The sequence below is a fragment of the Tetrahymena thermophila genome, assembly GCF_000189635.1.
Source record: "Tetrahymena thermophila SB210 genomic scaffold scf_8254697, whole genome shotgun sequence".
NCBI classification, from domain to species: Eukaryota; Ciliophora; class Oligohymenophorea; order Hymenostomatida; family Tetrahymenidae; genus Tetrahymena; species Tetrahymena thermophila.
Window position 1 is genome coordinate 411,502 of NW_002476463.1, and position 12,856 is coordinate 424,357.

General features: G+C 21.5%; 4 protein-coding genes across 4 annotated transcripts; 2 read left to right on the plus strand and 2 right to left on the minus strand. All coding sequences in view use genetic code 6, as the record gives it.

The window, feature by feature from the left end:
- Positions 1 to 1,190: 1,190 nt before the first annotated feature.
- TTHERM_00089190 (poly polymerase central domain protein) lies at positions 1,191 to 4,417 on the plus strand. Its single transcript, XM_001012769.3, has 6 exons — positions 1,191 to 1,552; positions 1,772 to 2,396; positions 2,665 to 2,773; positions 3,181 to 3,594; positions 3,800 to 4,010; positions 4,064 to 4,417. The coding sequence occupies exons 1-6, from the start codon at positions 1,253 to 1,255 to the stop codon at positions 4,166 to 4,168; spliced, it is 1,764 nt and encodes a 587-aa protein (XP_001012769.3). The 5' UTR covers positions 1,191 to 1,252; the 3' UTR covers positions 4,169 to 4,417.
- A 1,971-nt stretch (positions 4,418 to 6,388) lies between these two features.
- TTHERM_00089180 (hypothetical protein) lies at positions 6,389 to 7,421 on the minus strand (the record flags this gene model as incomplete). Its single annotated transcript, XM_001012768.2, has 2 exons — positions 6,389 to 6,407; positions 6,652 to 7,421. 2 exons carry the CDS (start codon positions 7,419 to 7,421, stop codon positions 6,389 to 6,391), a joined length of 789 nt encoding a protein of 262 aa, XP_001012768.2.
- Positions 7,422 to 7,558: 137 nt separating this feature from the next.
- Positions 7,559 to 7,975, plus strand: TTHERM_000089169 (transmembrane protein, putative; the record flags this gene model as incomplete). Its single annotated transcript, XM_012796746.1, has 1 exon — positions 7,559 to 7,975. The coding sequence occupies one exon, from the start codon at positions 7,559 to 7,561 to the stop codon at positions 7,973 to 7,975; it is 417 nt and encodes a 138-aa protein (XP_012652200.1).
- Positions 7,976 to 11,203: 3,228 nt separating this feature from the next.
- TTHERM_00089170 (alpha/beta fold hydrolase) lies at positions 11,204 to 12,127 on the minus strand (the record flags this gene model as incomplete). Its single annotated transcript, XM_001012767.1, has 1 exon — positions 11,204 to 12,127. The coding sequence occupies one exon, from the start codon at positions 12,125 to 12,127 to the stop codon at positions 11,204 to 11,206; it is 924 nt and encodes a 307-aa protein (XP_001012767.1).
- Between the last annotated feature and the right edge of the window lie 729 nt (positions 12,128 to 12,856).

The window sequence follows — 12,856 nt, forward strand, 5'->3', positions numbered from 1 at the left end:
AAACTAAGCTCTTTATGTTTTTTATTCTTTGAAATGCGTTAGAACTATATTTAAAAAACTCATTCTGTACAGATAGTTCTAACACTGAGCTCTATAAACCTTCTTAATACATGGAATTGATGGAATTCACGAAAGTTTTAAAATATGTAAACCTTTTATTTGTAATTTAAAATATATTTCATTAATGTGAAAATAAATCAATAATCTTAAACGTAACATATCTTGACCTGGAAAAAAAACGTTTTTATATTGTCTGTAGATTACTGCTCAATAAAAAAGGAAACAATATCCAAACACTTCCAATTTGCAAAATAAAGTATTGTATGAAATAAATTTTATAGTATTTTTAGTTTAGCAAATAGCTTTTGTAAATATGCTTCTATAAATTGTTTTAGCAACGTCAATACAAAAAATAAAAAATTTAGTTTATTCAATCAAATTTAATTATATAATAATAGGTTATTAAATTTTATTGAGTTATTTAAAAGGTTAATTATAGATTAAAAACTTATTCCAACAATAAATTCATTATACAAAAATTTGACCTGTATTAAAAATTAAAGTAGTAAAAACTCAGTTCTAAAATAAAAAAATGTTACTTGAGTTATAAATTCATTATTTAAGTAGCAAAAATATTCAGATTCTATTTGAAAAATAGAACCAAAAATTTTAAGCTTCTTAAAATGATAGTTTAAATAAATTATAAACTGATTAATTGATAAGTAACAGCTTTTATGTTCGTTCACTCATTTATTTTTTATTAAATTTTTTAAAATTTATTATTAAATTTTGAAATCTTGTTTCAAGCTTATTGATTAGCATTCAAGATTTATCTGCCATTTACTCTATTCAAGGATGTATATAATTTATTATAAATTTATGGCTAGCTAAGATAATATTACATTAATTAAATAAATAAAGATAGAATTAATTTGAGGTTAGTTTTTTTCGAGCTTCTTATTTTTTTATTTACAGTTAGTTATTCAAATAATATTTTTAAATAATTGATAAAAAATATTTTATTTTTAAATATCTTAGAAATTTTAATTTAAGAAATTTAAATTAAAGTACTTTTTATTCTTTTTCTATATTTTAACTAATAGAAAAGAGAAAATAATGCATTCTATCTATTCATTCTACTTAACCGCTCATCCTAATTAATCAAAATCAAATCTAAAAAATTCTTTAATTTTTAATTTCTTTTATTTTCTAGTAGATTACAAAAATAAAATAGGGACTTTTTTATAAGCTTATGAGTTAATAAAATTCTTCAAAAAAAGATTTTGAATCAAAATATAGTCGTGTGATATTCACTGAACAGGAAATTAATATTATGAAAACTCCCCATGCTATTATGAGCAACTAAAAGGGGTGGAAAAAGGATAGAGAAAGATCCTAAGAAATTGATTATATGATGAAACCATATTTTGGAACTGAAGAAACAGAACTTTCTAAGTAAAGGTATGTCAATGAGCTGCAAGAAATAGTCACTAAATGGAGCACTGAATTAGCTTAGTAAATATTAGGTGTATCATCAGAAGAAAGCAAAAAGGTAATGCAAAAAATCCTATTTTTATTTCTTAATAAATAATTTAAATTCTAATTATTTAGATAGATTAAAATGGTTAAAAAAAAGGAAAATTACGATGAAAATCTAGTTAAAAATTTTAAGATATTTTAAAAATTAGCAAATATCCATTTTTACAGCTATATTAATTTGAAATTTTTATTAATTTGAATTCATTTTAATTGTATTTTAATATTTATAAAGTATACTGCTAAATTATTGACTTTTGGATCTTCTATTTTAGGTGTTAGCTCTAAAAAGGGAGATATTGATATGGTTTGCACATGTCCTAATTTTATTAAAAGAAATCCTCATTTTGAAGAAGAACTATGTTAAATTTTGCTGAATAATGAGAATGTTAAATAATTATCCAATATTCGTACTGCAAAAGTTCCAATCATTACATTTTAATACAAAGAGTAAGATATCGATATATCGTTTGCTCAATTGCAACTTCCTTAGTTACCTCCTACTATAGAAGAATATGTTAGCGATGATCTACTTTAAAACATGGAAGAAAGAGATATCCTGTCTCTGAGCGGTAGAAGATGCAACTAAGCTATAGTTAGGAGTGTTCCAAATTTATAGAATTTTTAGATTACTTGCAGATTTATCAAATTGTGGGCATAATCAAAAGGAATATACGAAAATTCTATAGGATTTTTAGGTGGTATAAGTTGGGCTATTCTTGTAGCTAAAATATGCTAAATGTTTCCCAATTATGAAGCTAATTAATTGCTAGATGAATTTTTTTATTACTATTCTAACTGGGACTTTACAAGTGTTCATGTGTTACTAAATGATTACTATAACTAGAGAACGCCTAAATGTAACGCACCATATTCATCTTATATTACTATTTTAATATAATTTTCTTAATATACTCCGTATCTTTGTTTATATGTTCAAGAACATGAAAATCTTCTTACTTAATTTCAATTTTACTTCTTAAGATTTCATCAATTAATAAATAAATAAATCAATCAATAAATTAATGAATCAAAATGCTGTTTTTACTTACTTACTTATCTATTTTATTAAAATAATTTCAACCTACTAATACTATATTATTATTTTAACTTACTAAAATATCTCAGAAAGAGCTATTACTCTTTACATGAATGTAATGACAGCCTGTTATCCAGAATACAATTCTACAGAAAGGGTCAAAGAAATTACTCTTTACATCATTAAATAGAGATTACAGTAAAATTAATTTGTTTTTTTTATTAAATTTTAACTTACTATTAATAAACCAACAAAAAAACGAGATTTTAACTTCGTTAATAATTTGATGATTTTCTCTAAAATTTAACTTCTTTTAAAAAAAAAAGAAGAGGTATTTAAGAATATATTTTATACTTGCTAATTAAACCAATTTAAAAAAATAATTATTGATATTTTAAATAAAAAATATTTTTAAGTTTTAACAACTTCCCTCATTTTCATATAATTCATTTTGATCAGAAATTTCATTGATAAAAATACTTTTGAAATTCAATCACAAAAATATAAAAATGAAATATTTAAAAAATATGAATAAGAGAGATAAAAATTATGAAATATCAAATACTTAAATGATATTTTTATTTTTTTTTAAATTATAAAAATAGTGAAGCAAATGAATTAATATAGAAAGAAATAAAATACTAATATAAACACTATAAAGACTTGTTAGTAAATTATGATTTTGTTAATAACTATTAGGTCTTTATAGAATATAGTTTATAGTACCCGGAGAAAATTAAAACATAAGTAACTGACAAGGAATTTGAGGATTTTATGAATGCTTCTAAAGTAAAAATATTAAATTTGATATAAAGACTATCTGAATCTCGTCCATAAGGTGTTGAGTTTTGCCCATGGCCTTAGTTTTTTGCAAAAACATAGGTGTCTTATAAAAAAATTTAAGTGCTTTATATAGGGATAAATGATAATTCAGAAGAAAAAAACTAGGATTTAGAGAAGGACTGTAAACAACAAATATAATCGTTTTATCAGCTTCTTAAGAATGAGCAAAAATATTCGTAAAAATTTTTTAATTAGGTTTAATGTTAGTGATTTAAAAAGATGATTGATTGATTGCTTTTGCTTATTTGATAGACTTACTCAATATCTATTTTTTTTTTTATTTATTTAAAATTAAAAACAGAGTGGATTTATTTAGAAAGATCCACTAAAACTCTTTCTTTTTGATTTAAAATTTATCTTACTTCTTTAATAAAACTCTAGAACTTATTTGGAAAAATTCGATGTCGGTATGGATTGGATCAGCAATAAAGAAATAATAAGAAAAACTTTTAAGTTAACTCAGGGCACATACGAAATAACAATTCCTAAAGAAGATTAACAAAAATAAGACATTTCGAAGTATGAAGTTACAGTACAAAAAAAAATTAAATTGAATGAGTAAGGAAATTAAGCAAGCAGCTCAAATAACAATGTAAATTAAAATGAAGAATTTAATACAAAAAGCAATAATTATTTTATAACTAGGATATTAAGGATTGTTCGAACGAAGATGATCAGTAGTAGCAACTTCAAGTAGGTGAGGAAGAAGAATAAGCAGAGGAAAATTGTGATATCAACGATTTTTATTGAAAATCTAAATACTTATTGATAAAATTTTTGTATACTCTTGGCTTGTTTGAGTGAGTTACTAAAAATAGACATATATACATAAACACATTATAAATTATATTTATTATAATTAAATAAACAAAAACTGTAAATTTAAATTTAATAACATATTTTTAAACCTCCTTATGTAAATCAAAGAAATTAATATTAAATATTTGTAAAATTTATCATTTGCACTAGTGTAGACAATTCAATTAATATTTTCTCATATTATTAAATAATATTTGTCATTTAAAAAATATTTCAATCTCAAAAATAAATTACAGATATATTACTTTTTTAAATTTAACATAAAAGACAATATAGATAATACCTTATGAATTTAAATTAACATTATCAGTTTTTTTGTTAATGAATTAACGACATTATAAGAAATGTAAACATCTGATAATATAATTTACTGAATCACTAATATTTTATGAAATTTTTGATTAACAAATTCAAATAAGCAAATAAAATAAAATTTTGTAGCATTTAGTAATATAAGTATATGTAATTTAAATAATCTGATAAAATTAGTTAAAACTCCTGCTATTTGATTTCAGTTATTAATAGCTCATTAAGTTGACAAAAAGCTTAGAATAATCTATTTTGACTAAATCATTAATTAGTTTTTGATTTTGGATTCAGTATTGATTAGAAAAAAAATCAGTTTGAAATAACAGAAAAATAATATATTTAATAAATATCATTTAAATACAGAAATATATTTCCAGAGTGTATTATTATTCTTTTAAAGTTAAATATACTCAATTATTTCTTATTTACACTTTCATAAAATATGGCAAGATTCTTTTACTCTTCGAAATAGTATTAAATTTTTATAAAATTACGTTAAATCAAACAAAATATTGATTCAGTACAACATTTTTTAAACTCGTTTAAATTGCTCAAAATATTTAAAACAAAAAACAGATTTAAATTTTATGAATATTTTACAAATATGTTTAAAGTATTTTAGTCTTGTTTTCTTACAAATATTTCGAATGAATAAAAGATTTGTTATTGTAGAAATAAAATAAAAAAATAATAAGAAATTTCATTAAAAAATAATTTGCAACTTTAAATTAATTAAACAACACTAAATCAATTTCAAAAAAAATAAATATAATTATTTTAATAAGAATTTTCATGAAGATAATTTAAAATCGGAAGAAATTTTTGTTTCATTTTTAAAATATATGAACAGATTAAATATGGATCTTCTGTATATAGAATTTACACAATAAATAAGAATTAATCTATTTAAATAAATTATTTATATATATATTTTTAAATGATTCAGTTTTTTATTTTAGGCAAAAGAATTTTATTTATGTCTTTTTATATGTATGTAAGTAAGAAATTATGAAGGAGTAAATTAATCTTTGGGTATATTTTTAATGTTAATATCTAATTTTTTTAATAAATTATTATTATTATTGCTATTGTTATTGTCTATAATATATTGAGTTAGTAATCTATTTTATATTAAACCATATTTTTATAAATTAACAAGGAAAAGATTTAGTACATATTTTTCTACCTCCTATAATAAAATGCTTTACATGTGCTCAAAGCAATTGCTATGTAGAAGTAATTTTATGCGCAGGGTTAATTAGACTCATATTTTTTAGGTTTAATTTGGTTAAAAATATAATTTGGTTAATTTTAAATGAAAAAATGATCAATTGATTGGTTTTTTTGATTTTAAAGAAGCCATATTCAAGCAATTTATTCTAACTTTTGAATGATTTTTTTTATTTGGATCTAAGCTAAATAATATTCACTTTGAAACTATCTGGTATTTTTTATTTTGATTTAGTAAATAGATTTATTTTAATTATTTACCTCTCTGTTTAATAAACACGTTTCCGATAAACTAACTGATTAGTTTAATTAATATAGCTGATTTATTAATAGCATTTAAAATTATGTGGCTTTTTAAGTGTTAGATTAAAAACCATTCATTCATTTTTTGCATTTTGTAAATGAAAAGAAGTTTAATTCAGTCAGTCGTTTGTTCTTTTAATAGAGTATTTATTTTTGTAATAAAAATTGAGATTTTGAATTTTATTAGTATAGATTTATTTTTTTGAAATAGAGAAAATTTATTATGATATTTGTTTGACTTTTTCATGTATTCAAGACTTTTATTTATATTTAAAGTCCCTCATTCATTCTTTATGTCATTCAATTCAGTCAGTATTCATCATCAATCCTAGAAGTTATTTAAAAATTTATTAATTTTTGAAAATGTTTGTTTAAATCAAGAGATTTATTGCATAAGGGCAGCAGCTATGCTATGAAGTCAAAATATTGAGATTCAAAAAATTTTGAGACTAAGCTGCTTATTAATTTTTATAATTTAGTTTTTGCTAAATATTTTGTCTGGGATTTTTAATATTTTTGGGGTTATTTACAAAACTATTCAATTATAGTAGAAATATTCATAGCAATTTTACTGGCTTAATGAGTGTGGAGCTTACTAGCATACGTCAATAGTTTTACAAGGATGTTGTCTTCTCTTTAAAAGAATAGAGCTGCGTTGGAGAGACAATTAACTATTCAAAGAGTTAGTAGTTGAGATACTGTCTAAATAACTCATTGTGCCTTACTATTTTACTTTGTAATCGACAATATTTTATGGATTTTCTCTTTACAATTCATTTTCATCAAACGATGATATATTACTATCATTATCATCTTCATCTTGTTCTTCATTGTTATTTTATTTGTCGCAATCTGTTTTTTGAATAACTTAAATCTCATCTTCGAATTCTTTTTTCTACGAGCGAGAACCCTCTTCGTCACTTGAACACTATTAATTAGATAAGATGACTGATGATATCACTTGGCTTTTGATTCTTTAGTAATAGTCCATTTGTTTCTGCATCGGATCAGTTATATAGACTTAATTTTCATCAAGATAATTGTGAATCCTGATCTCCACTTGATCCATGTTCCAGCGCAGTTTCATTTCTTCTGTGAAATTCTTAAGCAAATGTAGTGTTCTTCCTTTCTTCTACTTTTTAAAGTCTTGAAGAGAGAAGTTATCTCCGCTTTAATAAATATTCTGCTGCGAAATCTGCTGCTCAAGATGATCAAAATTCTAACTAGGTTATGCATCATGTTAGCTCGATTATTCTTTGTATAATTCAGATTCTGATAAAAAATTACCATTATCAAGGTCATCAAATATAAGACTGTTTGGGTATATAGATTTAATTTCCATTTTTAATTTAATTTACTGGTTTTCTTAATAAACAATTAATTAGTTGTTAAATATTTGTTATTTATTTAATAGTATTTGCTTGCTTTCTTGCTTAATGAATTTTATTTATTTTGATTTAGTTATTAAAATTTTTGTAAATGCTTTATTAACTTTGTTAGATTGTTAAATCGCCTTCTTTTGCCTATCTATAGGTTAGTTAATTGAAGACTTTGTTTCTTATTTACTTTACTCTGGTCTTATCTTTTATTCAAATAGGCTCAAATATTTTCAGTATCGAAAAAAATGCTACTCGAGAATAAAAAAGCGTATTCTATAAAATTGCAAGCCAAAAGAATAATTCAATATTTAGCTTTTTATTTAAATTTTTTTTGTAAGCTACTTTTTTGTAAGTCTTTTTTTTTGATTAAATATTGATTATACACTAGCAACTGCATTGTTTGATTTTTAAAGCAGGATTAAATCAATTCTTTACTTTAAATTAACTTTCTCTTTTATTTTTTGGTATACAAGTTATTGCATGTGTAGTGAGTATTAATGTTACAGAAATCAAATGATCTCTCTCTATCTAAGTTGCTCGTAACAAAAATTAATTAAAATTTTCTTTATTAAAATATGACAAATTAATTCTTGTTACAATTTAAAAATCTTCATATCACACTAAAAGTATTAAAAATAAATAAGCAAAGATTTATTTTATTAAATTTATATATTTATTCTTGAATTTTGTTATCAGTACTCCTACCAATACATCAATCAAATCTTCTTACCACCAATAGATTTTATAAGAATATTTTTTAAATAGCACCCAGTAAAATCGACTCAATTTGATATTAATGGCAATGAGCAAATATTTAACAAATACTTAGCTGTTAAGTTGAGATTTCTTGATATATTAAAAACTCCAATTCTTTCTCAAAATTGTGCTTGTTCTTAATAATTTTTCCCCCATAATCTGTTGTATTGCTTTCATGAATATTAATTATTAATTATGATCTATTTGTAGTATTATTATAATTTCATGCAAGCCAAACAAAAAGACATAAAATCGTATTTAAATATCAAAATCAATTAATACCAAGGAAATATTTAAAAATAACTAAGACATTTAAGAAATGCAAATTAATCTTACACTTTATCTAAAATCTTTCTAATTTTTTACAATTTATTTATTAAAATTCAATTCTTTAGTTTTATGGTTTTTTTGATATCTTTAATTATTGTAAGAAAATCTGATATCTTTGATCATGAAATTAAACTACATTTAAGTGGTTCTGAAGTGGTTGAAAACCCTAAGAAGCATTGCAGTTAAATGAAATTTATCAAAACAAAAAAAGAATCTCTAGCCATAAAAGAGGCAGTCTATTTGTTTCCAAAAATATTGTACTAACAAATTTAATATTTCCTTCCTCTTTAATTGATGTCAAGACTCATAACAAATTTTTTATTTTTTGTAAACTATTTATCAAGAACTCCATACTTAAAGCTACAAATCCAAATAAAGACATACACAAATACAATTATAAATTTCTTTGATTTTTTAATAAGATTAATTGAATTTATTTTTAACCAATTTAAGGTTCAAATGCTAATCTTAGTAGCAGAAAATTTGACCTATTATTATTATTATTCATATAATTCAATTAACTATAATAAAAATATTTTTATAATGATAATTAATACCTCATATGCATTTAATTATCTTATTAAAAAATCCTTATTTTGAAACTCCCTTTTTTTATAATTTTTTAGTATTTTTTAATTTGCAACTTCTTTTTAGAATAAATATATTCTTGATTTATTTTCCTTTCAATCAATTTACATAACTCCTGCTAATAACTCATACATATTATATTACTCGTTATATTTAATATTACTAAATAGTTAAAATACTTTTATTATTTTACTATTTTATTTATCATTCTAAGACATCTTCGCACTGCTAAATTTTACTCTATAATTTATAGAAAATTTATATTCTTAACAAATTTAACTGTCTATTTGCTTTATAATATGTTTACACTTTATAACGATTGTAAATTTAAATTACTTATCTAACTAATAATCCTATCAGAAAAAACGAAAATCAGATTAACGTAATTCAATTAAGTTCATATTTCAAATAAATATTTATCAAAATTTGAAGAATTTTATAATCTTCCAATCTATAGTAAGTATTAAATAAAACAATATTTCATTTATTTGGTGCTAATTATTTAAATATATAATATAATATTTATAATAATTTTGATTTTTAAAGAATATATGGATAATATTTCAAAATATATTTATTTTGTAGCTATAGTATATACTTTAAATCATCATCAATTAGATAGAGCTAATCTCATTCTAAAAATGAGTGTTAATTTTTAAAACATGTTTTTTGGGATTTTTATATCTACATGATGAATACATTTATGAGGGTTTATAATAAATTAATTTATTTGTTTTTTAGATGAATAAAATATATAAAATTTAATCAATTATTTTCTTTCTTTTTCAAGAAAATCAAAAATTAACATTTTTCATATCTTGAATACTTACTATTAATAAATAAGATTTATTTTCTTATGTTGCTTACTTCAATACACATTAATTTTAACAAATCAAAAAATTTTTAACTATTAATCAAAATTTCATAATTATGTAAAAATAAATTTACAAATTTATCTTATGTAATTGATTGATATTTATTTTTTTTTTAAGTAAAAAGCCTCTTTTTACTAGTGAATAAATTCAAACTAACTTTAAAAGAGGTATCATTCTTATAATTACTAAATAACTTTAATCAAAAATATTTAAAACTTAAATAATTATTTAATTCAAGTGAAATACCAAATAATCGATTTGTGAAATTTATTAAAATTCAAATAATAATTTTGAATTCTTTTTTTTTTAAACTTAATAAATATATTTATTCTAAACTCAGAATAACTAAAATTACTCTTATCATTTTTTGCAATATAATATTTATTTGTATGTATTTATTTATTTATTTATTAAACTCTATAATCTTTCTCTAAATATAAATTTTCAAATTTACTTATTTATTGCAAAATACAATATTTAGTAATTTTAAAAAACACAATGTCAGATATAAGCAACTTTATTATAAATTTTATTATGTATGCCATAAATGCTCAAAAATTTATTTTTTAAAATTAAATAAAAATGTTATTTTCTAAATGTAAATTACTTCAATTTCATTTACAAATAATTTTACAGGAGATATATCATATATTTATATATTTTCATATATAAAGGTTATCTCGATTTAAGTTTAGACTCTCAATTAAAGTTCATATATACTAATCATTATTTCATACAAAAAGCCTGGCAAATAATTATGCAAATGGGAATATATATGTATAATGCATTTTTTTTTCAAAATATTTTTTATTAGGTTTTAGTGACTTGAAATCTTAAAAAGTAATTGAAAAATATCTTTCAAAAATTCAGATAATTCCATAGAAAAATGAAATTGATGATAGTTTTAGTAATTAAAATATTTTAAAGTTAGGATTTAAAAAATTTACGAAGATTAAATTTTTAATTTTGTAAATGATGGAAATAAAATATATTTTTAAAGTGATAAAAAACGAAAACTTAAACTAATAATTAACTGATACATAAAATAATTACTGATTTCTTTCATAATTATAGAATGAAAATATTATATTAAATTCGATAACTTCAAAATTCGATATTTTAAACAAAGGAAGGAATATGATGAAACAAAATTTAAATACTTGGTGATCGAGTGAGTATGTGATATTTATTTACTTTCATAAAACTAAATTTTCTTAGCAAAACTCATTTATTTCCTAAGCCAACTCATTAGGAGAATCATAAGGAGGGCAGTGACCAAATTCTTCTTTTATTATTACCTTACATTTATCTTTACCTATAAATTCTGCATTACTTAAAGCAAGATGCTTAGGAATAACAACATCCTTAGCACCATGATAAATCAATATGGGACATTAAATTCTATCTAAAAGATTGGTTTTAGCAATATTAAAATTTGATAGAGCAAATGCTATTTCAACATAATTTTACTATTTCAAAAAGCCCTCAGCAAATAAATTGAGCTCCTCACATTCTAGGTTTGGAGCATATAATCCATTAAAAAGAACAGATTTACATATATTTTTAAAAGTAGTTTTATCTTAGTGTTTTATTATTTACTTAAAATATTAAATTTTAGGATGAGCATTAACCTCTTCTATAGATTGTACTCTTCTAGTCTATGTATTATCAGAATTATCATTATTAGTAGAACTACCTTATACATCATTGATTTATAGAGGAAAGCCTTCTACATGGCCACTTGCTATCAGCACTGCGCGTTTCACTAGCAATGGGTTCTCTGCTGTAAACTGCAAAGTCACAATTCCACCTAAACTCCATCCACAAATAATTAAATCTTATAATTAAAGAGTTTGGCAGAATTCTTTTAAGTCAGAACTCAAGTCTTCTATCTTTTCTATTTTATTTATATATGAGGACTCTCCATAGCCTCTTTAGTCTATTGCTATAATCCTGTAAGGGAACTTACTTAGTTCAACAACTAAACGATTCCAACTGTTTTTTTCAGACATATTTCCATGAATTAAAAGCACTGTTTGAACATTATCAGGATTAATTACAGAATAAGCTAAAGTATCACCATTTGACAGCTTTAAAAACTAGTTCTGAGCTTTAAACATTTTCTTAAATTATCTAATACTAAAAATAAAATATTATCTATTCTAATCCTATCGTTTAAATAAAAATGAGATGCTTTTTAGAAAAGAATCAGCTCTTATTTATTTGCTCTTTCAATAAATTTTTTTTGCTTTTGTTTTTATAAATCAATCTTTAGATTGAATTTTTTAGTGAAAATATGAATTGTTTTTGGCTAATTATAAACAGATTTTATAAGAAAATAGTAAAATCTAAAAATAATAAATTTTAATTTTCATTGAATAATCTTTTACAATTATTCATTTCAGTAAAGATTTTTTTTTTTCACAAAAAATCAATGTGTATTAGTCTTTCATAATACGTAAAAGAGCTAATTCACTCAAAAAATAGTGTAGATTGATTCTAAAATTCATAATGCTTAATAGTTTCTTTACAATTAACGTAGAAATTCATTAGGCAAGTTATGGTATAAGCCAATATTAATTCAAACAAAAAATAAAATTTTTGGAAAACAATCTTTAGTTTATTTTATATAAAACTTACTTTATTTATTTCGATTTAATTAATTCTATTTTACTACAAAAAAAATTATTTAATTTAAAGTTTTATTTTTGAAAAAATTATTTGAATTATTTCTGTTTTTTGTGGAAACAATATAAAATCTAAACAAAATTAACTTAATTTTATAATTTATAAAGCATAAATTTATTTTGAAGTATTTGTAAAACATCATTTTTTTAATTCTTTTAAAA